General features: G+C 39.5%; 1 protein-coding gene across 7 annotated transcripts in view; it reads right to left on the bottom strand.

Annotated features, from left to right (window-relative positions):
- The window catches only part of KHDRBS3 (KH RNA binding domain containing, signal transduction associated 3), a 185196-nt gene that overhangs the window by 80364 nt on the left and 79428 nt on the right, over positions 1–25404 (bottom strand). For 6 of the 7 annotated variants that reach the window (XR_007513244.1, XM_049853668.1, XM_049853670.1 and 3 more), the window contains exons 3-5: positions 14080–14196; positions 7106–7252; positions 1185–1324 (exon numbers count right to left, since the gene is read on the bottom strand). Coding sequence is in view for 6 of the 7 variants with exons in the window: in XM_049853668.1 (XP_049709625.1) it covers positions 1185–1324; positions 7106–7252; positions 14080–14196 (404 nt within the window). In the remaining variant the exon portion in view is untranslated. The remainder of the gene's footprint in view (positions 1–1184; positions 1325–7105; positions 7253–14079; positions 14197–25404) is intronic. The other variant, XM_049853671.1, reaches the window with a different exon arrangement.

Raw genomic sequence — 25404 nt, forward strand, 5'->3', positions numbered from 1 at the left:
CACAATGGAATACTACGCAACGATAAATAACAACGATGAATCTGCGAAACATCTCATAACATGGATGAACCTGGAAGGTATTATGCTGACTGAAATTAGTTGCAGAAAGACAAATATTGTATGAGACCACTATTATAAGAACTCAAGAAAAGGTTTAAACACAGAAGAAAACATTCTTTGATGGTTACAAGGGCGGGGAGGAAGAGAAGGGGGGATTCACTAACTAGATAGACAAGAATTATCTTAGATGAAGGGAAGGAAAACACACAATACTGGGGAAGTCAGCACAACTGGGACTAAACCAAAAGCTAAGAAGTTTCCTGAACACAACCAAAACACTTTGAGGAAGAGTGTAGCAGAAGCAGGGGTCCAGGAACCATGGTTTCATGGGACATCTAGGTCAGCTGGCATAACAAATTTTATTAAGAAAACGTTCTGTATTCCACTTTGGTGAGTGGCATCTGGTGTCTTAAAAGCTAGCGTGCAGCCATCTAAGATGCATCAGTTGGTCCCAAACCACCTGGAGCAAAGGAGAATGAAGAATACCAAAGACAAAAGGAAAATACTGGCCCAAGAGACAGAAAGGGCCACCTATACCAGAGACTCCAGCAGCCTGAAAGCAGAACTAGATAGTACCCAGCTACCACCAATGAGAGCCCTGACACGGAACACAACAAAAAGTACCTGATGGAGGAGGAGAAAAGTGGTGTGCAGAACTCAAATTCTAATAAAAAGACCAGACTTAATGATCTGACTGAGACTGGAGGAACCCCGGAATACATGGCCCCTGGACTCTGTGTTAACCCAGAACTAAAATCATTTCTGAAGCCAACTCTTCAGATGAAGATTAGACTGGACTGTAAGACATAAAATGATACTCGTGAAGAGTCTGTTTCTTAGTTCAAGTAGATACATGAGACTAATAATGGGCAGCTCCCGTCCAGAGGTTAGATGAGAAGGCAGAAAGTGACAGGAGCAGGATGAATGGACACGGGAAACATGGGGTGAAAACGAGCAGTGTGCTATCACACTACAGGGATAGCAACTAGGGTCACATAACAATGTGTGTATAAATTTTTGGATGAGGAACTAACTTGATCTGTAAACTTTCACCTAAAGCACAAAAAAAAAAGTGTTGTCATGGAACGGTGATCTAAAAACATAAGTCAATGGATTATACCTACCTGGTGACTGCTGGGGTTGGTACACCTCTTGTACGCAAGGGGGCTTTCCCTCTAACCACTGGGACATCTGCATTTTCGGAACCACCATTCAAATATGTCAATTCCTGGAGCTGTGCTTGCCTGATTTCATCATTATAGTCCTACAGAAGACAAAAGACACCATAATTCACCTCGTGGTAAAAGTATGAATGTATTTAAGACAAAAAACAAACAATTTTTTAACAAAAAAGATGGGAAAATAGCTGACTTCATGAAACACAATTTGAGTTTATTAAAATGAAAATATATCAATAAATTTCTGTAAATAGGGGGAAAAAAGCATAAAACAATATTCCCCAAACTAACATTTTCAATTAGCGTTCCTAATTCCTTTCCCAGGGCATACTTTCCATGTGAAACATTTACAAAAATGTTAAAGTACCATGTAATCAATACACGGAAATTTTTATTTACAACTTAATTCAACTAATAGTTATTAAGCATTTCTGCCGTGCCAAGTGATGAAAAAACAGGGAGGAATAAGCCATAGTCCGTGCAGCCAAGGAACTCACGATCTAGCAAAGGAGAAAAACATACATATGACATGATAGCTTTCTTGAAACTAACAACCATACATACAACTTCTTTCTTACATTTCCTAGATATTGCCAAAGTAGCTGGAATTCAACATTTCTAAAATTGAGCAAATCATTTTCTTGAGAAATGTGCTCTTCATCATCTTATATTATCACCCAGATGTTCAACTAAGAAGCTTTGGGAGTTGTCCTTGATTTCTCATTCTTCCTTACCACCGCCAGCCCCGTTTAATAATCATTAAGAAAAATATGTAATGAATAAATAAAAGTGTGATCTGTTGTATTAAAAAAGGAAAGTTCAGGTCTAAACAACCAGAAAGAATCATATGTGATTAGTAAGAGTAGACTCTCTACAGGAAATGTCAGGTAAGGATGAGTGTGAACTAATGAAAGAAAGAGGGGCAGCAGATTATTCCACGCAGAGGGAACAGTGTGTTTCAAGGTCCATGGTAATAGTGTGGCCAGAGAACTAGAAGAAGTGCTATATGGCTGGTTTACGGAACATAATTTGGGATGGGGAGGTTTTAAGGCTGATTTCAAAGCTGATTTTTCAGAAGCAGAATACCAGGCCTTTCTTCCAGGTATAAAGAAAGGGGAGTACTTGAGCTATAATAGGGCTAAATATTCAGGTTTAATTTAGTATTAATTTGAAGCAGATTATGATAAATTAAGATACATACTGCAATCAGGAGAGCAACCAACAAGAAAACAACAACAAAAAGGAATTAAATGGTATGCTAAAATATATCTACTTAACACAAAAGAAGGCCATGAAGAGAAAGAGAATAACACAAAAAAATAAAGCATGAAACAAAGAAAAAGTTACAAAATGGTGATGTAAAGCCAATCATATACATAATTACATTACATATGAATAGATTAAAACTTAAATCAAAAGGCAGAGATTATCAGATTGAATTAAAAACAAAAATACAAAAAAAAAAAAAGATTTAACAATATGTTGCCAAAAAAGAAACAAGTTAAATTCAAAAACATAAACACATTCAAAGTAAAAAAGGGGGAAAGATACGCAATGCAAACAAAAACCGACTGCCATCAGGTTGGTTCCAACCCCCAGCAACCCGATAGGACAGAGCAGAACTGCTCCACAGAGTTTCCAAGGAGCAACTGGTGGATTTGAACTGCCAACCTTTTGGTTAGCAGCTGGATCACTTAATCACTGTGCCACCAAGGCTCCATGCCATGCATATAGTCATCATAAAAGACCTGGAGTGGTTATATTATTATCAGGCACAATAGACTTTTAAAAATATTACTAGAGAAAAGGAGGGTCAATATATGAGGCAGATATGACAACTACAAATATATACGCACCTAACAAGAAAGCCCAAAAAGCGTACAAAGCAAAAACTCACAGAACTGAAGCAGAAGTAAGACAATTCAACAATAACACTTGTAAGCTTCAATACCTCACTCTCAGTAAGTAAAAGGACTGGACAAAAACACCACCCAGGAAATAGAAAAGCTGAACAATAATTCATCATTAGCTAACATTTAAAGAACACTCCATCAAATGACAACCCAATGTATAGTATTTCCAAGTCCACACGGAACATTTTCTAGGATTAGCCATGTGACAACTTTAAGCAGTGCTCTGAGGAAAATTCAAAGCTTTGATTGCTCATGGCAGAAAAAAAAAAAGGCTTCAGGACAGCAATCCAAGATTCCACCTTAACAATCAAAAACAGGGTAAACTCAAAGGAGACAAAAGAAATAATAAAGAGGCAAAATCATAAAGAAAGAGAAAATAGAGAAAAGCAATGAAACCACGGTGATTCTTTTAAGAGGATTATTAAAAAAAAAAAGTGCCCAATCTTTAGCTAGACAAAGAAAAAGAGAGAACACAAATAACCAAAAACAGGAATGAAAGAGGGGGCCATCACTACTGACACTACAGGACTGAAAAGATTATATGAGAATAATATAAACGACTTTATGCCAACAAATTAGACAACTTACATGAAATGAACAAATTACTAGAAAGATATAAGTTACCAAAACTGATGTTAAAAGAAACAGAAAATGTGAATAGAGCTATAAGAAGTCAATGAATTGGTAATTTAAAATATTCCCACAAAGAAAAGCCAAGGCTCAGGTGACTGCAATAGTGAATTCTATCCTCTAAATAAAGAAGAAGTAATACCAATGCTTCATTAGCTCTTTGAAAGAAAACAGAGGAGGGAGTAATTCTCAACTCACTCTCCAAGGCCAGTATTACAAAAACCAGACAAAGACATCACAAGGGAAAAAAAAAATACTACAGACCAATATTCTTCATGATTACGTATGTAAAAATCCTTAATAAACTATTAATAAATAAAATCCAGCAACATACAAAAATGAACTGATTCTGACTCATGGCAATAAAGGATATCAACAAAAAATCTGCAGCTAACATTACTTAATGGTGAAAGACTGAATGTTTTCCTCCTAAACTTGGGTACAAAGCAAGGATATTCATTCTCTCCATTTCTATTCAACACTGCACTGAAAGTTCTAGCCAGTATAAGAAAAAATAAAAATAATAAAAGCCATACAGATTGGAATGGAAGATATAAAATTACCTTTATCTGAAGATGATATAATCCAGTATGTAGAAATCCTAATGATTTCATTTCAATAAATTTAAAAAAGCCAGAACTAAGAAATGCATTTAATAGGGTCACAAGATACAAGATCAATATATAAAAATCAATTTTATTTCTATACACTAGTAACCATCTGAAAATGAAATAAAAAGGAAAAAAAAATCCATTCACAAGAGTATCAAAAAGCATAAAATATTAGAAATAAATTTAACAAAGAAATGTAAGACCAGTACCCTGAAATTAAAACCTTATTGAGAGAAATTAAAGGATTAAAAAAAAAAAAAAAAAGGAGACATTTCATGTTCATGGATTGAAAGACTCAATATTAAGATGGAAATTACCCCCAAATTGACATGTACATTCAATATAATATATATCAAAAGTCTCAGCAGTCTTTCTTTAGAAATTGACAAGCTGATACTAAAATTTGTATGGAAATGTAAAGGAGCCAGAATAGTCAAGGGAATTTTGGAAAAAAAGAACAAAGTTGGAGGACTTGTACTATCTGAGGTCAATATTTACTCTAAAGTTAAAGTAATTAATAGTGTGGTATGGTATAAGGACAGCACATAAATCAATGAGACAAAACTGAGAACTAAGAAATAAATCCTTACATTTATGTTCAGTCGATCTTTGACAAAGGTGCCAAGGCCATTTAATGGGGGATGGACAGTCTTTTCAACACATTGTTCTGGGACAATTAGATAACCACATGGAAATGAATGAATTCAGACCCTCGCACTACACACAAAAATTAACTCAAAATAATTATAGAGTTAAATGAAAGAGTTTATACTGTAAAAACATGAAGAAAAGACAACGGAAAATCTTTGTGCCATGGGGTAGGCAGGGCTCTTTTGGCCAGCCCAGTTCAGTGTGAGAGATTTTGACCCTCCATCTTGGTGGAGCACTGGTGGCATAGTGGTTAAAAGTGTGGCTGTTAACCAAAAGGTTGGCAGTTCAAATCCCACAGCCACTCCTTGGAAACCCTATGGGGCACTTCTTCACTGTCCCATAGGGTCACTATGAGTCAGAATCGACTCAACGGCAACAAGTTTTTATCTTGGTGGAGGGGTGGAAAGTGGTAGGATGGGAGATACTGCTGCAGCCACTTTGGAAAACAGACTCTGCCCCATCTGGCTAGGCAGGTGCTTCTTGCACACCACTGCATGCCCACTAAGACATAATCATCTCCTTAGTCTTATCATGGTTGCAATTTTGTATTTTTATATATGAATACATGATTCCTATCTCTCTCACTAGACTATAAACTCTATGAGGGCAGGATCACGTCTTTTATTAGTTCATATGTGCCAATCACATAGTAAGCACTCAATAATTTTGTCTTTAAACTGAACGAATTAATACATCATTACATTTGCCTGTGGGGCCTACAGAAAATTTTTAAAATTTTGAACATTTTCAGTTCCCCAAGTAAAATATTTAATGGAATTCCATGCCCTGGCTTTTTCAAGGCAATCTTGATTTAAAACATCCTTTCCCCACAAATATAATTTTGTCCTCACAGCTAACGTGATCACAATACATATTCTGGAGTGTGTAAGTCAATCTACCAGCCCAGCCTGGGATCATTAAATCTACCAGCCAACTCACTGCTGTTGAGTTGAATCTGACTCATACCGACCATATAGGGCAAAGTAGAATTGCCCCGTAGGGTTTCCAAGGAGCACCTGGTAGATTCGAACTGCCAACCTTTTGGTTAATAGCTGTAGCTCTTAATACTACGCCACGAGGGTTTCTGGGATCACTAAAGGCAGTCTTATTCCAGTTACCTGTTTAGCAGAAGTGACAGCTTCTCTAAAAGAAACTGTCTACAGAGCTAAAGTGATCAACGCGTTAGTTTTTTTTAATCAAGAACAAACAATTAACACAAAAGGCCTAAATTAACTTGTGCAATGGAGATACATATTCCCTTTATATTATCATATTCTCAATAGCGTCTGAAAGGTTTAAAAAAGGCTACCAATTGTTGACAAACATAAAATAGGAGCTAGCTGGCTCTCTGTACGCTGCCCCTCCTCTCTGCGTTCGTTATGCTCTGGTCAGTCATGGTATTCCTCGGGCTGAATGGCAATCATCTGCTTATGCTTCTCTTTCCCCTGAAATGACGTGTTCCTCCAGAGAAGGACCTGTTTTTACTCATGCCTGTACACCCAACGCCAAGCACAGCACGTGGCACATGGAAAGCACTAGTGAGTTTGTGTGGGACAACAACGAATTCATGAGATGTTTTCAGTGTCACAAAAAAAACTTAGGACTTGAAGTCCAAAAACCTGAATAGTGACTGAGCTCTCCAGCTTATTAGCTGTATAACCCGAGCAGCATTAATTACCCTGGCTAAAAACCCGCTGCCTTGTTTATGAAGAAGGAATAAAAGGCACCCATTACCATCGAGTCAATTTCGACTCATAGTGACCCTACAGGACAGAGTAGAACTGCCCCATAGAGTTTCCAAGGAGCACCTAGTAAATTCGAACTGCTGACCTTTTGGTTAGCAGCCAAAGCACTTAACCAGTATGCCACCAGGGTTTCCGAAGAAGGAATAATGCCAAGTCATTCACAGGGACACTGTGTGGTCTACCTGAGATAACATATGTGAAGCTCTTTAACAGGGAAAGTGTTATACAAGTTACAATTAATGATACTAATTACTAAGAATTAAAATAAAGGAAGACCTTTAAAGTCCAACTTGAGTATCAAGAAAAATTATACTAACAGGGATGAGGAACTTCTTGATTTCTTCCAAAGCATGTCCCATCCGGGCATATGCTTCTGCTGGTGGGGCAAAAACTTCAATGAGCACATGGAGATCATCGTTGAGGTGGAAGTACTTTGCTTCTCCACTTTTCCTCAACTCTTCTTCCTGAAGGAAAATCATGTTTAAAAATGTGTCATTAAGAGGAAAGAAAAAGAAAATCAAAACTACCAATGCTCATGGAGCATCACACACAGAGATTCATTTAAAAGCAAACAACACCCTACAGAAGGACATTCAAAACATAAATCTGACCCTGCCATCCCAAAGAGCCCTGGTGACACGATCTAGCGTTGAGCACCTGGCTGCTGACTGAACGACTGGTCATTGGAGCAGCTCTGTGGTGGAGAGATGTGGCTGTCTGCTGTCATGAAGATCGCAGCCTAGGAAGCCCTAAGGGGCAGCTCTACTCTGCCTTATAGGGCCACTATGAGTCGGAATTGACTTGAAGGCAATGGGTTCGGGCCATCTCAAAGGCTTCCAACCACTCCTGGAAGGGTCTCAACTCCTGACCTTGACCTATTAGGAGGCCCATCATCTGCCCACTGCTGAGTCCCACGGCTCCCTAGCATTCTCCTATCTCTCTGGCTCAAACCCCTCCGGCTGCTGCACAGGCCTCTGTGTTCCTCAAGCTGGCTAAGCTCCCAAGCTCACCGCTGCACTGTCTATACTGTGTGCCTGTGATGCTGCCACAAAGCTTGACCACGACCTAAAATACCTTTTTTTCTCCCCTGCCTATTTTCTGTTTTCCCCCACTGAAAAGGTGGCTATCACGGAGCAGAAACCATGATTATCTTGTTTGCTGCTGCATTCTCCATGTCTAGGAAAGTGGCTGGTATAAAGTGTACACAGAGCCCTGGTGGCCCAGTGGTCAAGGGCTCGGCTGCTAACTGAAAGGCAGGCAGTTTGCACCCGCCAGCCACTCAGTGGGAAACAGACGTGGCAGGCTGCTTCTGTGAAGACTAGAGCCTAGGAAGCCCTATGGGGCAGTTCTGCGCTGTCCTACAGGGTTCCTATGAGTCGGAGTCAACTTGTCAGCAGTGGGTTTGGGTTTATATGGTACACGCTCAACAAACATGTTGAATGAATGGCTAACACATTTTATTTATTCATTCATTTCTATGTTTATTTGCTCATTTTCACCATCTTCAACAAACATTTCAACATACCACTTTTAATCCGAGGATAAAATAGGGAATAAAATGAAGATTGTATTACATGGTTTTATATGAGTGCGTAATTATGACAAAGGTTTTTAAAACTTTTTCTTTAAGGTTTACATAATGAAATTGAGGGACAATTAAAAGAAAAGAAAAAAAGATGGTAAAGAAACTACTGATTTTGTTCCATTATCTTTCCACAACTAGCCTTCATTAAGGTGGCAACGACAGGCCCTGGTTTCCAGAACCTGGGTCTTTAATTAGCCTTTGTTTCCAACATTAGAATAATACAGAGACAAATTCAGGTGAGCAGGAGCCATCATGTGGAGTGATTTCTGAAAGGCCTGAAACCTTCACAGGCTCTTCAAAAACCTACTGGTCACTCACCATGAGTCAGAGTCAACTCAACTGCAACTGGCTTGGTTTTTTACACCGTTTTACACAGGAGGCACATTCTAGACCCCAAGACTGGCGCAGGGTAAGGCGAGTGAGGCAGGATCGTGAAAGTGCAGGCTCGCACCAGTTTTCTATTGAAAATCTTGGTATTTTGTTTATTCACATCCATTTGGGTTTTTAAAAATATTTGGCAATGGATATTGGTGAAGGCTGCACAACGTGATTGATGTAATTGGTGTCAACAAATTGTACACATGACAACTGTTTAATTGGCAAATGTTATGTCATATATCTTTACAACAATAAAAAAAGGAAAACATATTGCAAAAAAAAAAAAAAAAGTTTATCTCACAAGAAAGGGAAGGCCAGGAATTTCTAGTCATCACAACTTTTATTCCATCATTAGCCCAGACAACAAAGATGCAAATGCCAGACTATTACAAGTGCACACTAACACTTAATTTGAAAAATCAGTTTGGTGTTAACACATGAATATTAACGCAAGACCACAGAGAAGAACAAAACGGACAGCTTTATGGAAATGTCCGGCAAATGGAGACAATGTGTATAGCCCACTATGCTGCCTAGCACCTGGCAGGCACTTACTAAGTGCTAGCTTCCTTCACATTTACGGAAAGTGGGTCAGAAACTGAAAGAAGAAAAAGTATTTGAAGTAGGGAGAGAAAATATGAGTTACCATAATACCCTATGCATTTCCTTCTAAATTAAAAAAACAAGTACCATTCTTTTATACTAACTGCAGACCACTGTTCTAATTATTTGATCTGATACTGTCTCGCATAGCTGAAGTTTTAAAAGCTGGATTCTCTGCATTGCAGTTCACCTCCGAAAGCATTAACTACTGAAACAAACATTTCTTTCTTCTAATATAATAGCAAAATAATGATTTTAATGGGAGACTGCAATTATTGATACATAAGCCAACAATTTCATTTCTACCACAAATTGAAACTAAAACAGTGAGGCCTTCTCATCATGCTGGAGCCAAGGAACAATCCGTTGACTGAGGAGTTACCACAGAGCTGGGACTCTTTCATGGGCTAACGAAGCCGGCAATGCACTGCCCCGGGAAGAACACAGTCTCGGAAGTTCTGTATTCAAATCCCCAATCCAACATTTACTGGATGACTTTGGGCAAGTCATTCTATCCTCATGAGGGTAAATTAGGGAGATAAAACCAGAATAAGCAATCCTACCTTGAAGGGATAATTTTAAATGAGTTTAATAAAAGTGTAGTATAGTATCGACCTCACGGGGTTGTTGTAGTAATAAGGAAGTTAACACACTCAAGTCTTTAGAATTATGCCTACCACATAACAAGTGGTGACTAAAGTAATGCTGAGTATTATTATATAACTCTAGCATTAATCCTTCTACTGTTCTGTAATACAGATGACGTAGGCAAAACATCTACCATAACGTTTGGCACAAACTGAAGGCTCAGCAGATCATGAAGTTATCGTGAGTACTATGATTCTCATAATTTCATCAATGCAGCAAACAAAAAAAAAAAGGAATTATATTCACATCAGAACTTAAATAGTAACATTTTGAGAATCCACAGGGAAGACGTTTTAACGCTAAATAACGAGAATCTCCTTAGAAATTGAGACTCCCTTTAGACTAAAGGTAAACTAGTGAAAAGGATGAACTGAAATCAGTATTAAAGAGTTCACACTTATTTTTATTAAAATTGTTTCCTGTCTTAGTTTTCTGGTTAAGCATTAGCCTGAGGAACGAAACACATTTTAGAAAGGGAACCTCTGAAATGACATTTATGACACCGAAATTCCAAATGCACCCACTGTACTCAGAGCATTCTAAAGAGTTAAATGTTTCCCAATTAAAGAAAGTATGAGCTAACAAAAGGATAGGCTCCTAGGCAATTATCTTAAATTATGAACATTTTAATACAGCAATCATAGGTAAACGTTCACTGCCTTTATAGTGTACCCTCTGCCAGACAGAACCACAGACACGGAAATAACCAATACAAAGCACTGACTACGGTGGAGCCAGAGCCTGTTCGTCCTTCTGCGCTTTTCTGTGTTTTCTGAAATGTCTGCAAGGAGCACTGTGGCAGCAGAGGTGAACTCACCTTTCTGCACTGCAAATGCTGGAAAGGTCAAAGCTACATTCTCAGCCTTCCTGGCAAGGGTAGGGCTCAGAGCTTAGCTTTAGTCAGCCAATCAGATACACACGTGCAAGGCATTATTTTATACTTAATTTAAGAGGAAAGCAACACTACCACAGGTGGGATGGACTTCTGTATTTTGCCAGTTTCCATCTAGACTACATGGACTGGCTCCCACACTAACAGATCCGGGGAGCCATTTCCGGATCCCTGGGCACTAGCAGATCCAGGGAGCCATTGTGTGTCCCTAAAGCCAACAATTACATGGCAGATCTTGAATTTTGGCAAAGGAAGCAGCTTTCAGAGTCTGTTATACACCCTTGTTCTGGAAGACAGTCCTAGAGAATCACCCTAGAGCCTGACCCCTTAGGCCCTTGCAACTATTTGACAAATGCCCACTTCTATGGATTAATATACCTTCTTTGCTAAAATAGCCAGAGTGAACCAGAACCCTGACGGACAAAGCACTTAATACCGACAGATACTGCAGCCAGTCTAGCATTCTATAAACCCTGGTGATAGGGTACATGACACAACTAGTGAAAACCATGGGCAGGACTCCATTGTCCTACTTCTGCTGGTGGTTGTTAAAGGAGTCCCCTGTTGAGTAGCAGTGCTTTTTGGCATTCAGTGACAGTGAAAGGAAGGACATCCAGGATTGGTTATCTGGATTTAAGGCAATCAGGACTGGAGTACAATATAGCAGATGGGATACTAGTATATTCCATTCAAGAGTCAAACTTGTTACTTAAATTATCACCTGTGGTTGTCCTTCAGTGAAGTTCTTCTCAAGGTGTAACTGATGGAATACGTGGCAGAATGGGGCTTATGGGGCCAAGAAATAAATGGACTTCTGGTCCTAGCCACCTGACAGTGGGCTCAATGGATGGTAAATCCACAATGCACGCTGTCCCCCCGGTTCTTGCGCATCTAGATGAACTATAAAGATCAGCCACTTGTAGAACCCCATACTGACTCTCTGACCTGTGCACTGAGGGTAAATAAGCCAGGAATGCCCATATGATCAAGGACACAGAATCCAGAGGATCAGAAGATCGGTGACATGTGGTCTTGGAAAGAGGCCCCAGTATGTAAGTATAGTGGGTCCCAAGCAAACGCCAAGTAGGCACTCTGACCAAGCAGCCAAGGGGACTCACTCCAGAGGATGTCAGATGGCCTCATTAATGCCACCTCAGTGCTACTATACTCAACGTACTCTTGACAACATGATCCCTGTGACAGGGATCAAGGATACGCATGACTTGACAATGGGTACTCCCCTCAACGTGACTGACTGGAATTGCCACTGCTGAGGGCCCAATATGCCAACAGCAGGGAACAGCCACAAGCCCCTGATATGACAATGTAATCTAGAAGGACTTTCAAGCTCGGATGCCAAGCTGACACTCAGGGTCCCTTTCATGGATAGTAAGGTACTTGCCATTACTAGGACACACAATCCAGGTAGGAATTTGCATTCCCTGCTTCCCTTCCACCTGTGAGACCATTGGTGGATGCTCTGATCAGTCACTGAATGCCACAAAGTATTGCTCCTCACCAAGGAACTCCTTTAACAACCAACAACATAAGTAGGACAATAGAGTCCTGCCCATGGGTTTCAGTAGCTGAATCACGTACCCCATCCCCAGGTGTTACAGAATGCTAGAATGGCTTACCGAAAACTAAGGTGTCAGCAAGGTTGGGGGACTTTCCTACAAGATAACAGCAGAAGCGATTCTAATGCATAGCTAGGTTAGGCTGCTCACCAAGCCTTACTGTCTCAAATATGTAAGATACTGTGGTTCCTTAACTCATATATTCTGACGAGAGGAGAAAACGGAACCATACGTCAGTCACTAGGTTAGAAAGATTCTGATTCACCTACAGGGTCACTATGAGTCAAAATCTTTATATATGGTTCCTTTTTCTCCTCTCGTCAGAATATATGAGTTAACGAACCACAGTATCTTACATATTTGAGACAGTAACGCTTGGTGAGCAGACTTACCTAGCTATGCGTTAGAATCACTCGGAACACCTACTGCAAATTCTTTTCGAGGCTCCACCCAAAAAGAGCTTGAGGCATGAGAATGTGTATTTTTAAACAGCACCCCATGTGAGCCTGGTGCATGGTCATGTTTTCCACTACTGTGGTGGAAAACGCGGGCGTTGGTGTCAGAAAGGCATCGTCTTATTCATTGTGTTCACCACACAATTTACTGAATGTCTATTCATTAATCTGGAGAATCTACTCAAGCTCTTTGAATCTGTTTTCTTATGTGTAAAATAAGGAAAATATTTTGTGTATTTTCTATCATTTTTCAAAGGACCTCACGATGCAGTGCATGTAAAATGCGTCACAAAGCACCTACCTCACGGTGGCTGTTCAATAAACAAACGCTGGCTATTTTTATTATAAAACCCATTATTCATATGGGCATTTTTATGAGTAGGTTGGATTCTGTTTAAATAGCTTTCAGGAAATGATCAATATTCCATAGTAAGTAACCAATGAACGTGGATTTGGTTCCCAGTAATATAAATCTTTTAAAATGAAAGAACAAAGTAAGTGACACAGCACATTATAAAATGTGAAAATCCCTTTCAAAATTGGTACATTTAAAAAAGTTATCAATAAAAATAACTTAGTAATTTTTAGCTTATAAAAAAGCGGATAACGTGATGACATCCAAGTAGAACAACTATGTGCAGAGGACTGAGCAATCATTAAGACATTTAAAATCAATTTTAATAACTTGATAAAATGCATATAATATCAAATCAAGGGAAAAAAAGGAGAAATATATATGCATTAGAACCTCAACCATGTGAAATACACGCATATAAAAAAAAGACCAGAAGGAATTAATCTAAATGCAAAGAGTGATGGTGAGACTGGATAATGTTGACCTTTCTTCATGATTATCTCAGTATCACCACGCTTTCTACAAGATTCAGAAATATAAGTATTACTGTTTTATTTTTTAAATTAATATAACATTTAGAGATGCAGCCTTAAGACACTATTCTGAAATTTGCCATAATGGTTCATTTTCTAAACAGTATCACCAACATACCACCTTACGTTAACATCGTCACATGATTTCATTTGAAATCCTAGTTAGCTTTAACTTTTCAATAGTATATATTAATACAATGGGCGATCTTGGAATGCACAATAAAACTCGACTAGAAAAGAAGCCATTGTCTATAACGAGTATTACCTTTGCCTTGTCTCGCATGGAACCTTTTCCAAGAATGGACATTTTTGTCAAAGTTTCTTCCTGTAAACGCTTCAGAGAATTGCCACGTGGACCCAAAAGTTTCCCCACAAAGTTGAACTAGGAAAAACAAACAAACCACAACTTGTAGCATTCGTATCTGAAAGTAATTAATGAATCCTGAAGGTTTGTAAACACAACGGTACACTCCACTCCACCGATTACTGGCAAAAATCTAAGTTCCTGCTACATGCAACATACTGTGATATTCTGCACAAACCATGTAACACTGGGTAACAAACTGTAAAATAATTCTTTAAAATGATGTATTTCTTTATACCAAATACTTTAGCAATGGCCTATATTTTACAAATTGTGAGTGGAATTAGTTTCCCAGAATTCCCAAGTTGCTGTCCGGACAATTTCAACACACCTTAAGTAAACTACAGACAGTGCTAGGACCGCAGCACGGGTGAGGGCGAATGACAGCAGATGTACTGTGATGTACGCTGGCTAGACTGGTACCGATGGGGTGCCGAGTTCTCCTGCGTGGTCAGTGTTCAAACTCGGTTCTTCAACCAATAACAGCACTTGGCCTAGAGGAGTTCTTAAGCATTCAGCGGCTGACAACAGCTTTATGACCAAATCCATCTATAGCTTCCAAAATGACTAGCTTTGGGAATGTGGGCAACTTACCTAATGTAGATGCTGCGGTTACTTATTTAACAAGCCAAGTAGAAGTGAATTAAGGGTGTGGCCTCCGAATCCAGACAGCTGAGGTTTACAACCTGGCTCTTCCAGTTACCAGCGAGTGACTCTGGGAAAACCACCTAATCTCTCTATACCTCACTTTCCTCATCTGTAAAGTGGGAATGACAATAGGACCTACCCCCACAGGCCTGTTCTAAGGATTAAATGGTCACTATATACATTTTTTTTTTATATATACATAAATCATTTAGAACAATGCTTGGCACATAATAGACACTCGGTAACTACATTCTGAATGAAAGAATTATTAGGAATTCATACAACTGTTCAACGCCTTATAATAATTAAGGTAAATCACGAATACTTCTTGGTCCCAGATACAAAACTGGCTGTTTCTCTAAAGCAAGATTCTTCAGTTATAAACTCATGTAGCTGCCACTCTGGTATCAGTTATCTTCCACAACCTAAGCCACTGCTGTGCTGTTGCTGTTTTTAACAGACAATTGTTCCTCAATTTATTTAGCAATGGCAATTTAAGTAATTTTCCTGGAATATGCAGTTGGCACCTTAAAAAATCAAGATGATATTTTTTCCTTGCCCACTTTTAATTTTATTGGTCTTCAAGCAAAAAACAAATATACAGTTTTGACCTTTACATGTAACTACTTTTTAATTTTTTAAATACAAAAGTGATCCTTATAGGAAGATTAAAAAGTAAAATAGTACTACAAGATTAAAGAAATAAATCCATCACCTGACCCACGCACACCTTATTCTTGCTCCTCAGGGGCAATCTACTTTCAAATCTTTTCACCATTTCTTCTAGTATTGACCTTAGTCCCCTTTTTCTCTCCTCAATAACACAATCATATTGATATTTCTTGATTTTTTAGTTTTATATTCTATTAACTTTCTACTTTGGAAAACACAGGTACTGATCTCTTATACTTGTTTCTCTCTTCTCTCTCCTCCTCTCTCTTAATACGGATATAGCACAGCTTGCTTTGACTCAATATTCACTGTATACAAGAAGATCGTGTAAAAACTGCCCACAGCTGAGCCACAAGGTTGACTGTTAGTTTGGCTGGAAATAAAAGTCTAAACGGCAAATCACTCTTCTCTGAATATTCATGGTGTTGAGTTTCTTCTAACTTCCAATGTTGCTGTTGAGAAGTATAATGTGACTTCTGATCCTTGGTACATGATTCGTTTTCTTTTTTCTCTCTTTGGGAGTTTCAGGATCTTTTCTTTACCCTAGTATTCTCAAATTTGTCAGAAAGAGCTCGAACTTGGGTGAGGATCTTTTTCCATCCATTGGGTAGGTACTCAGTGGACTCTTTTAATCCTTCCGTTCTGGATTATGTATTAATTACATATAATATAAATTTGTATAATACGTAAAAAAAATAAGACATATAAATTATTATATATGGATATGTTTTAAAAATAGCACTGAGATTTCCTCCATTTTATTTTTTGCTATCTTCCTAGGAATTCTATTATTTGGATATTGGGTCTCCTGGATTGAATCTATAGGTTCCTAATTTTTTCCATTTACTCTCTACTTTCTGGAATATTTAACTATATTTCCTACTACCTTTCTTTTCTCTATCAAATGTTTAATTCCTAATAAAATCAAAAAATAGCCAAACCCACTGCCGTCGAGTCAGTTCCAACTCATAGTGATCCTACAGGACAGGGGAGCACTGCCCCATACGGTTTGCAAAGAGCGGCTGATAGATTCAAATCGCCAACCTTTTGGTTAGCAGCCAAGTTCTTAACCACTGCAGTAATAATTTCTTATACTTGCTACAGCCATGGATTGAATTATGCCCCCCCCACCCCCGAATGTGTGTATTAACTTGGTTAGGCCATGTGTGGTTGTCCTCCATTTTGTGATTTTCCTATGTGTTATAAATTACAATAATCTCTACCTGCGGTTAAAAGGATTAGGGTGGGATTTAACACCCTTGCTCAGGCCACATTCCTGATCCAATGTAAAGGGATTTTCCCTGGAGTGTGGCCTGCACTACCTTTTATCTCTCAAGAGATAAAAGGAAAGGGAAGAAAGCAGAGAGTTGGGGACCTCATACCACCAAGAAAGCAGTGCTGGGAGCAGAGCACATCCTTTGGACCCGAGGTTCCTGCACTGAGATGCTCCCAGACCAATGGAAGACTGATGCATTGCAAGGACCTTCCTCCAGAGCCGACAGAGCGAGAAAGCCTTCCCCTGGAGCTGATGCCCTAAATTTGGACTTCTAGACTACTGGACTGTGAGAAAACAAATCTGTTAAAGCCATCCACTTGTGGCTGTTACGGCAGTACTAGATGACCAAGACACTGCATTTTCTTTTAATATTTTACAGAAGTAATATCATTTATCTTTCTGAGGATATTAATGACAGTTGCCACTCCCTGTCTTGCAGCTTACGTAGCATCTGCTACTTCCAAAAGTCTTCTTATCTCCATGTTTTCTGACTTGGTCTCTCTGTACATGTTGGAATTTGCTCAGACACCTACCTGGTAATTCTTTACCTGTTTATAAAACTATACGAAGCTCTAAAACACTGACTGCAAGTTTTCTTTTCATACATGAGACTTATCAATTGATATGGTTCACTCTAAATAACGGTAGCCAGATTTTTTTCATCAAGAGTTACTCAAGTATCAGTATCTACATTTCACTTCTCCTGGGCTAGTCATTCTCCTGGAGAAGAATTCCCAAATCTTCTAGGAGGTACAAGCCTGGCTGCCCAAATCCTGGAAATCCCAACCCTAAGCAAGCACACATTTCTTTAAAGGAGACAATGTCCTCATTTTCAGTGCAGCATCTCAGGTTAGCCCTCGGGATATCTGTATCTTGGGGCTCAAAGCTTCTCTTAGTCAACCTCCTCAGGTTGCTAGGATAAGCTGCTTAGCTTTGTCAGCCGAGGACGAACATCTGATGGTCTGGCTGTTTCTCACACAGACTTTCAATCAAGTCTCCTCTTTTCAATTCCACCGATCACAATAACTGGTGTCTGTAATTCCTGAGCCGTCTAATGGTTTTACCACACTAATGAACATGTTTCTAGTTGGCTTCCTCTTGCCCTGAAAGCTCAGGGTTCTGCTTTCTCTGGTCTCCTAAGTCGTTACCATTTATCCATTTATTTTGCAGATACCAAAATTTTACTGACTTCACTTGCCTGTTGTTGCCTTACCCTCCCCTTGTTATTTTCATGGATTTGTGCATTTTTTTATTCCTTTATATTCATTTTAGTCGAGCTTCAAGGATGGAGTGAAAATAAATGCATGTGGTCCATTAGCCATACTTACATTGCATTTTTAATATTCAAGTATTTCCCAACTGAAAACAATTAAGAAGAGATTTTAGAAATCATACAATCCAAGCATCTTATTTTATACTGATGCCCATAGTGATAAGAGTTAATTCAAGGTTACATGAATAAATGCTTTGTAAAAGCATAGGATTCTATCTAAGAAAGAATAGCATTTCATATGATTTTATATACCTTCAGGGGTTTCTTTCTCCATTTAACTTCTACTAGTCACCTACTTATTAAAAAAAAAAAGTATATAAATGTGTATTTTGACAAACAGAAATACTTTTATTCTCTTCTTTGTCTTCCTTAACTCTGTTCAGTCATATTATCATTTACTAGTTCTACTTCCAAAGTCAAGTTAACCCTCATGAGTCTCAGACCCCTCATCTACAACACAGAGATCATACTACGTCCTGTGGGTGCCTGCTCTGTGAATTAATAAAACGCATAAAGTCACCTATCAGAGCAGCTGGTAGACTGTACACACACACTGCTAAATTGGTAGTAAACTGATGACTTTATTGTGGTCACATATAATTTTATCTGACCAATAGCCGCCTTTTTCTGAGAACTGACTCCCCTTAACCCACAAGGCTACCAAGGGAGACACCACAGTGAGACATGGCCATGCCCTGTCCACCCACGTCAGTCAAGGAAGCTGATTCTTGACTAGAAGTCAAGGACGTCATCTGAGGTTTAGAACTAAACGTGTGGGTACTAGCGTCCTTGGAGCTGAGTCACAAGGATGGCAATGTGCTCGGTCCCATTCTCAACTGCATATTGCATCACCTCCGTGGGGGGCATCTGGGAATTGTCAGCATGTCTGTTTGTTTGCCCCAGTGACTGGGGTTACCACTGGCATTTAATGGGCAAAGGCCTAGAAAGCCTTTTATGTTAGAAATGAATGTGACTGTCCTTCACAAGGAAAACTATCCTGTGTAAAATGCCAATTTTATATCTGTCAAAAATCACTGTTAGAGAAGAACCATGGACTTTGGTTATTTTCTTTTTCTTACAATAGAACTTGTTACTGCTCATTTCTCAGTTTAAAAGTAGAATTCCCCCATGGGTTCTATATAATAAAGAAAGAAAAAAATTAACGACAACAAAAAAAACCTAAACCCATTGCAGAATTGATTCTGACTCATGGCAACCCTACGTGTTAGAGTAGAACTGTACCATAGTTTTACTGGCTATAAACTCTATGGAAGGAGTTTCCAGGCCTTTCTTCCGCAGAGCTGCTAGGTAGGTTCGAACCATCAACCTTTAGGTTTGCAGCCAACTGGAAACCATGTATGCAACCCAGTGTCCTATGGATTCTTAAAAAGCAAAACAAAATAAACAACCACGCCAGCAACCTAGCCACAGTTGGTACTTACGACGACAAAAAAAAAAGCCTAAGTAATATATGGACTCAGTATGTATTTTGGACCCTTCAGATCATGTAAGAAAACATCTAAGTAAGTGAGACAAGCTGGGCAGCACAGTTCTCCTATCTGCCATCAGTCCTGTGACGCCTACGGCTGTTCCCCCAGACACAGACTTCTGAAGGAGTGTCACCAGCGAGCTCACCCTCTGGCCAGCAGCCTGGTCCCTGCGTTTCTCACAGTCCTTGATTTCACAATGTTTACAAAGCATGGCTTACAAGAGTCACCACACTTCAGGGATATTATGAAGATTAAAACATCTCAGATAAGGTAGCTGAGCACTCTGACACAATGTTGAATTTTACCTGAGTCCTAGGCTCCTGGAAAACAGCTATGATTAAGAAACCCCCTACCCTTTTGTGTTCCTGAAATAGCTTATTGCAAGAAACTGCCCTTTCGGATATGACTTAGATAAGATTCAGGATGTCCCCCTAGTTTGCCTATGACAAGGCGAGACATCAATCCTTTGTTCCTACTTCTTTGCCCCATACAAGGCTCAGTGAAGTTCCTCTCCATTGATTAATGAGAACGAAATACCCATTAACCTGACTAGATAAAATTATAGTTTAGCTTTTCTCCTTCCCCCCAGGTACCCTTCCACTGAGCCAGCATGCAATCCCTCCTTAATGGCCCATCCCAAGAACAGGCTGACTCAGAGAAAACAGTCCCTGATCTACTGTCTCATTGTGCCACCAGTACCCAATCATCCCACCTCTCTACACCCGTCTCCCACCTCCCCATACTGGTTTCCCTCCGGCCTCGTCTGCTCCTTTCCTGCCTGACCTCTGAGATGCCTCCCGGGCTCGGTAAGCCTTTCCCCTATCGTAGCAGTTACCCCCACCCACCCAAGCCATAATCCTTGGGAATAAAGTCTTTCCTTACCTAAATCTGGATTTGTTTTTTATTTGATAACTATATCTGCAAGATAGTAAGAACTTGCCACATTTAAACTTTTATTTTTATTAATAATTTTGTGTACAGATTTTCCATGGAATGTAGAAATGTTGCCATTTCCAAGACCAATGATTTTTCTTCAGATAACAATTATTACATTACATATAGTATTATATTACAAACGTTACAATTGGAAATGAGGAATTTTCAAGTTATTACAAAGGTGATAAACCAACATACAGTAAGTATCTCTGAGGTGCACTGCATAATGTATAGGCTACAATATTCCTCATCAGTGAAGACCACGTGCCATTCTGAACAAGTTTTAATTGATCTAAACTATATCTGTGACGTGACACTATTCCCTGGGGAATAATTACAGTTGAGCTGTCATTTCATAAACAACGAAGCCTGAAGATCACGCCACTGTCTCCATTCAAGGTTCCCCTTAATTGGATGCTCATCAAAAAGTTGATCAGTCTAACAAAGGGGTGTTTTATTGACTTCTAACCCAACACTCAAAACTGAACCTGCCTACCTCTCTAACCTCTCTACTCTCCTGCTTTTGATTTTAGACACTCTGGGCTTCTTTCTGTTTCTCAAAACCACCACGCAGGAAGAACTACACATCTGAATGCCGGCTTAGTTGGAAACAGCGTCGCTCCCAAACTGAAAACAAGAAGTCTGGACAGAGCGCAAACCAGTGCTGGGATCTCCGAGACATACTCCACGTCTGGCGATAGACAGGCCAGGAAGCAACAGGGCTGGAGCATCTGCTTACAGGGGATGGGCTAGCAAGTGAGCGTGAAGTCCCCAGGAGGCACACATGTAGGAGGGTCCCTACATCCTCAAATGCTTTCTTTACACACCCCCGCTTCGTGCTCACAGTGCCAGTCGGGGGAATCCTGACACCACTTCCCCTGGGGCCTGGAGCAGGAGGAGAAAAGCCACCAAGGCCAAAATCAGCCCAAGTCCATCCACTCTATATCACCTGAAGGACGCAGATCCATCCACTCTGTCTCACCTGAACAAAAGCTTTTATCTTCAGGAGAAAGAGTGGAGGGGAGAGACTAAGGCACAGAGCCACAGGAGATGAAGTAAGAGAAGAAGACAGGTACCTCAAGCTGGGCTTTGTAGGCCAGGGTCAAGAGTTTGGATTTAATTTTGAGTTTACGATATGGATACAATCTGGATAGTTTAGTTTTCTCGTTGTATTTTGTCCACTGCATAAATCTATGGTATGAATTCACTTTTAATAATAGTGAAAATTTGCTTTAAAAAGAGAACAAAATCAATCGTACAGTATGTCTGCACAAGCAGTCCTCTCACACGGCTCACTCGGTGTTGCAGGCCCCGAGGGGCTCCTTCTAGCACTGCACTTGACATTTAGCATCCACACTGAGCTACTCTAGCTGTCCTCCTTTCACTGCTTCATTTCTCCTGCTGAACCTACCAAACTGTACCTTAAGACGTTTCCTTTCAGCTAGATGCTTGAGAGGAGGGCTGTGTTTTAGTCAACTCTGAAATCTTCCCACATCTCATCTCAGTACTCTTCCCTATTCTTAATACACAGCCTAAGGCATAGCAGATGCTCAAAAACAAACAAACAAAAGTGATGAGTCAACAAAAATAAAAGACTAAATCAATGAAATCTGGTTCCAGGGACCTGGTGCCCTCTCTCCCTCCATCAGTGCTGTATTTTGAGAAAGGCACAGCTATTACCAGCACCAGCCTTTGGTACAAGAAGAAAAGAATTTCAAAACACGGAGGAACTCTTGAGGTTCCAGCTCTGCTCACCATGACAACAAATGCTCGAAGGTGTTACAGTGCATTTCCTGTTACACATACTGTTTAATATCCCTTTTGTATTGTTTTTCTTAAACATAATTCACTACTTCATGGTCAAAACCAAATCCCAGGATAAATTTCAAACTTGCTAAATGTAATTCCCTTTGGTCCATTTTGCTCCCTTGTTCTTCTCACTACCATCCAACCCTAGCCTGTAGCCAAACGTAAGACTGCCAACAAATTTAATTGCTAAAAAGGGATTTAAAAAGTAACTACAAAGAAACTTAAAACACTTTAAGGAAAGAGTATATAAACTCAGTTAAGTATTGGAATATAGCATCCTCTGTTATAATCAAAAAAAAAAAAAAGATCACATTCTGCACCAATAAAACAACCTCTAAGGGATAACAAAATATAATTTTTAACAGTATTTTGCAATGAACTTCATTTTTTTTATCTGACACACATATAAACATATAACAATGATTCTACACAATGGAAACCCTGGTGGTATAGTGGTTAGGTGCTACGGCTGCTAACCAATGGGTGGGCAGTTCGAATCCGCCAGGCGCTCCTTGGAAACTCTGGGGCAGTTCTACTCTGTCCTATGGAGTCGCTATGAGTCAGAATCGACTTGACGGCACTGGGTTTGGTTTGGTCTGGTTATTCCACACAATGGGTAATACTGTGTTCTACTAAAGATATCCAAATATTTTCAGGATATTATACAAACTATATTGTAGAGAAATAGTTAATCCCTATTTGCAAGCAACAGGTGGAAATCACAAAATTTTGCACAGCCTAAAAAAAAAAATTTTTTTTCATTTGACTTGAAAATTAGGGGCTGAAATCACTGTCGTTGGGTGCTGCTGAATTGACTGCCCCATAGGGTTTCCTAGGTTGTAATCCTTACAAGAGCGGATGGCTAGGTCTTTTTTCCTGAGGAGCAGCTGACCTTTTGGGAAGCAACCAAGTACTTAACTACTGTGCTACCAGGGACTGAAGACTTCTACATTCCTCTTGTCTCGTTTATCTAAAGCTGTAAAACAAGTCACCCTAAAACTCAGTAGATCTGGACAATAACCACTTTATTTATTTGTTTACAATTCAGCAATGGGGGTGGGGTGGTGAGATGAAGACTGTCTCTGTTCCATGTGGTGACAGCTAGTACAGATCAATTGGGGCTGGAAGCTCCACTTCCAAGATGGCTTATTCCCGTGGCTGGTAAGTTGGTGGTGGCTGTCAGCTGGCGACCTCTATTTTTACTGGCTTTATTGATTCTCCACATGGCTGTCTTGGGCTTCCACTTACCATGGTAGCCTCAGAGTGACAGAGTTCTTTACAGCATGATGCTGGCTTCCGAAATCAGAAAAGCAGAAGTTGTCACTCTTCCTTACAGCTCGGGGCTGGAAGTGGCACTGTCAGTTCTACTATATGTCTCATGAGCTGCCAGGACTGAATCCAGGGTAGGGCACTCTCCAGGAGCATGAATACAGGGAAGGGCATATTACAATGCACTACCTCAAACACCAATGACAAAGCAAGCATTTATCAGAAAGTTAAATGTTAATAGTCTCAAACATCACAGTCTTCTCTAAGGCCTGGCTATCTATGTGTTGTCCTCTTTTCCCTACAGGGGTGATCTCTGAGGGCTGAATCCACATTCTATTCATCTTTAAGCCTGCTACAGCTACCTAAAACAGCTCCTGGATTAAAGCACGCAAGCAACAAATGTTTTCATGCATACAAAAGTGAATGACAAATGCCAATCAAAATTAATATACCAAACATTCCAATCGCTACCCAAACGTTAAACAAAATGCACATTATGCCACAGGGCCACAAATGGAAGGAGGCAGATATTAGTATATGGCCCCTAACTGGCAACAACGCCTTGTAATTGAGCATCTTATAAAAACCTAAATGATTATTAAAAATGCTTACGAGGACATCTGAGAAAGGCCGTGAAATAATGGGGTACTGTATCAACTCGACAGCAACAGGTTTTTTTGGTTTGGTACTAGAAAAACAATATAAATGTATTTCTGGAAAGGTGGGTCTGAAATAAGATATGATAAACAAAAGAGAAGATAAAAAGGACATAAAGAAATGTTTGGACATAGTAAGAAGTATATATCTCAAACTAATCTAAGAAAGGTAAGAAGATATGAGAAAGTAAGGAAGCCAGAGGAAAAACAGGTCTACCAGAACATTCCACTATGACGTCAAATATAATTGTTCCTTACGTGTTACCCCCTCAAATGTTCCAAGACCATATGTTCATCAATATGAGAATGATACCCATCCATTGGCTTTCCTCACAATTCAATCCAAGCTTTCCATTTCAGAACCTACCCAACCTCCTTTCAACCACCCAGGAATGGATTAAGATTCTCCACATGGCTGTCATGCCTCAAAACAAAGTTTTGCGGTAGAAAGAAGAAAAATTACTTCAAAACTCTGAATCTTAGATTTCTCACCTACAAAATGGTGAGAACACCTATTTCACAGAGTTATTATCTCCCATTTGTGAGTTTGTCATAATATGCTGGCTTGCATGTTGCTGTGATACTGGAAGCTTTGCCACTAGTATTTCAAACACCAGCAGGTCACTCTTAGCAGTCAGGTTTCAGACTAGGAAGAAGGACCTGGAAGTCTACTTCTGAAAAAATTGGCCAGTGAAAACTTTTATGGATAGCGGCAGAATATTGTCTAATATACTGTCGGAGGCTGAGCCCCTCAGGTTGAAGGCACTCAAAATATGACTGGGGAAGAGCTACCTCCTCAAAGTAGAGTCAAACTTAATGACATAAATAGAGTCAAGCTTTCGACACCTCCATTTGCTGATGTGATGTGACTCAAAATAAGAAGAAACAGCTGTAAACTTCCATTAATTGGAGAGTGAAATATACAAAGAATGAATCTAGGAAAATTGGGAGTTGTCAAAAATGAAATGGAATGTATAAACATCAATATCTTAGGCATTAGTGAGCTGAAATGGATTGGTATTGGCCATTCTGAGTTGGAAAATCATATGGCCTACAATGCTGGGAATGACAAATTGAAGAGGAACGGTGTCATGCTCATAGTCAAAAAGAACATTTCAAAATCTATACCAAAGTACAATGCTGTGAGTGGTAGGATAATATCCATAGGCCTAAAAGGAAGACTAGTTAAAACAACTA

The sequence above is a fragment of the Elephas maximus genome, chromosome 15 (assembly GCF_024166365.1).
Source record: "Elephas maximus indicus isolate mEleMax1 chromosome 15, mEleMax1 primary haplotype, whole genome shotgun sequence".
NCBI lineage: Eukaryota > Metazoa > Chordata > Mammalia > Proboscidea > Elephantidae > Elephas > Elephas maximus.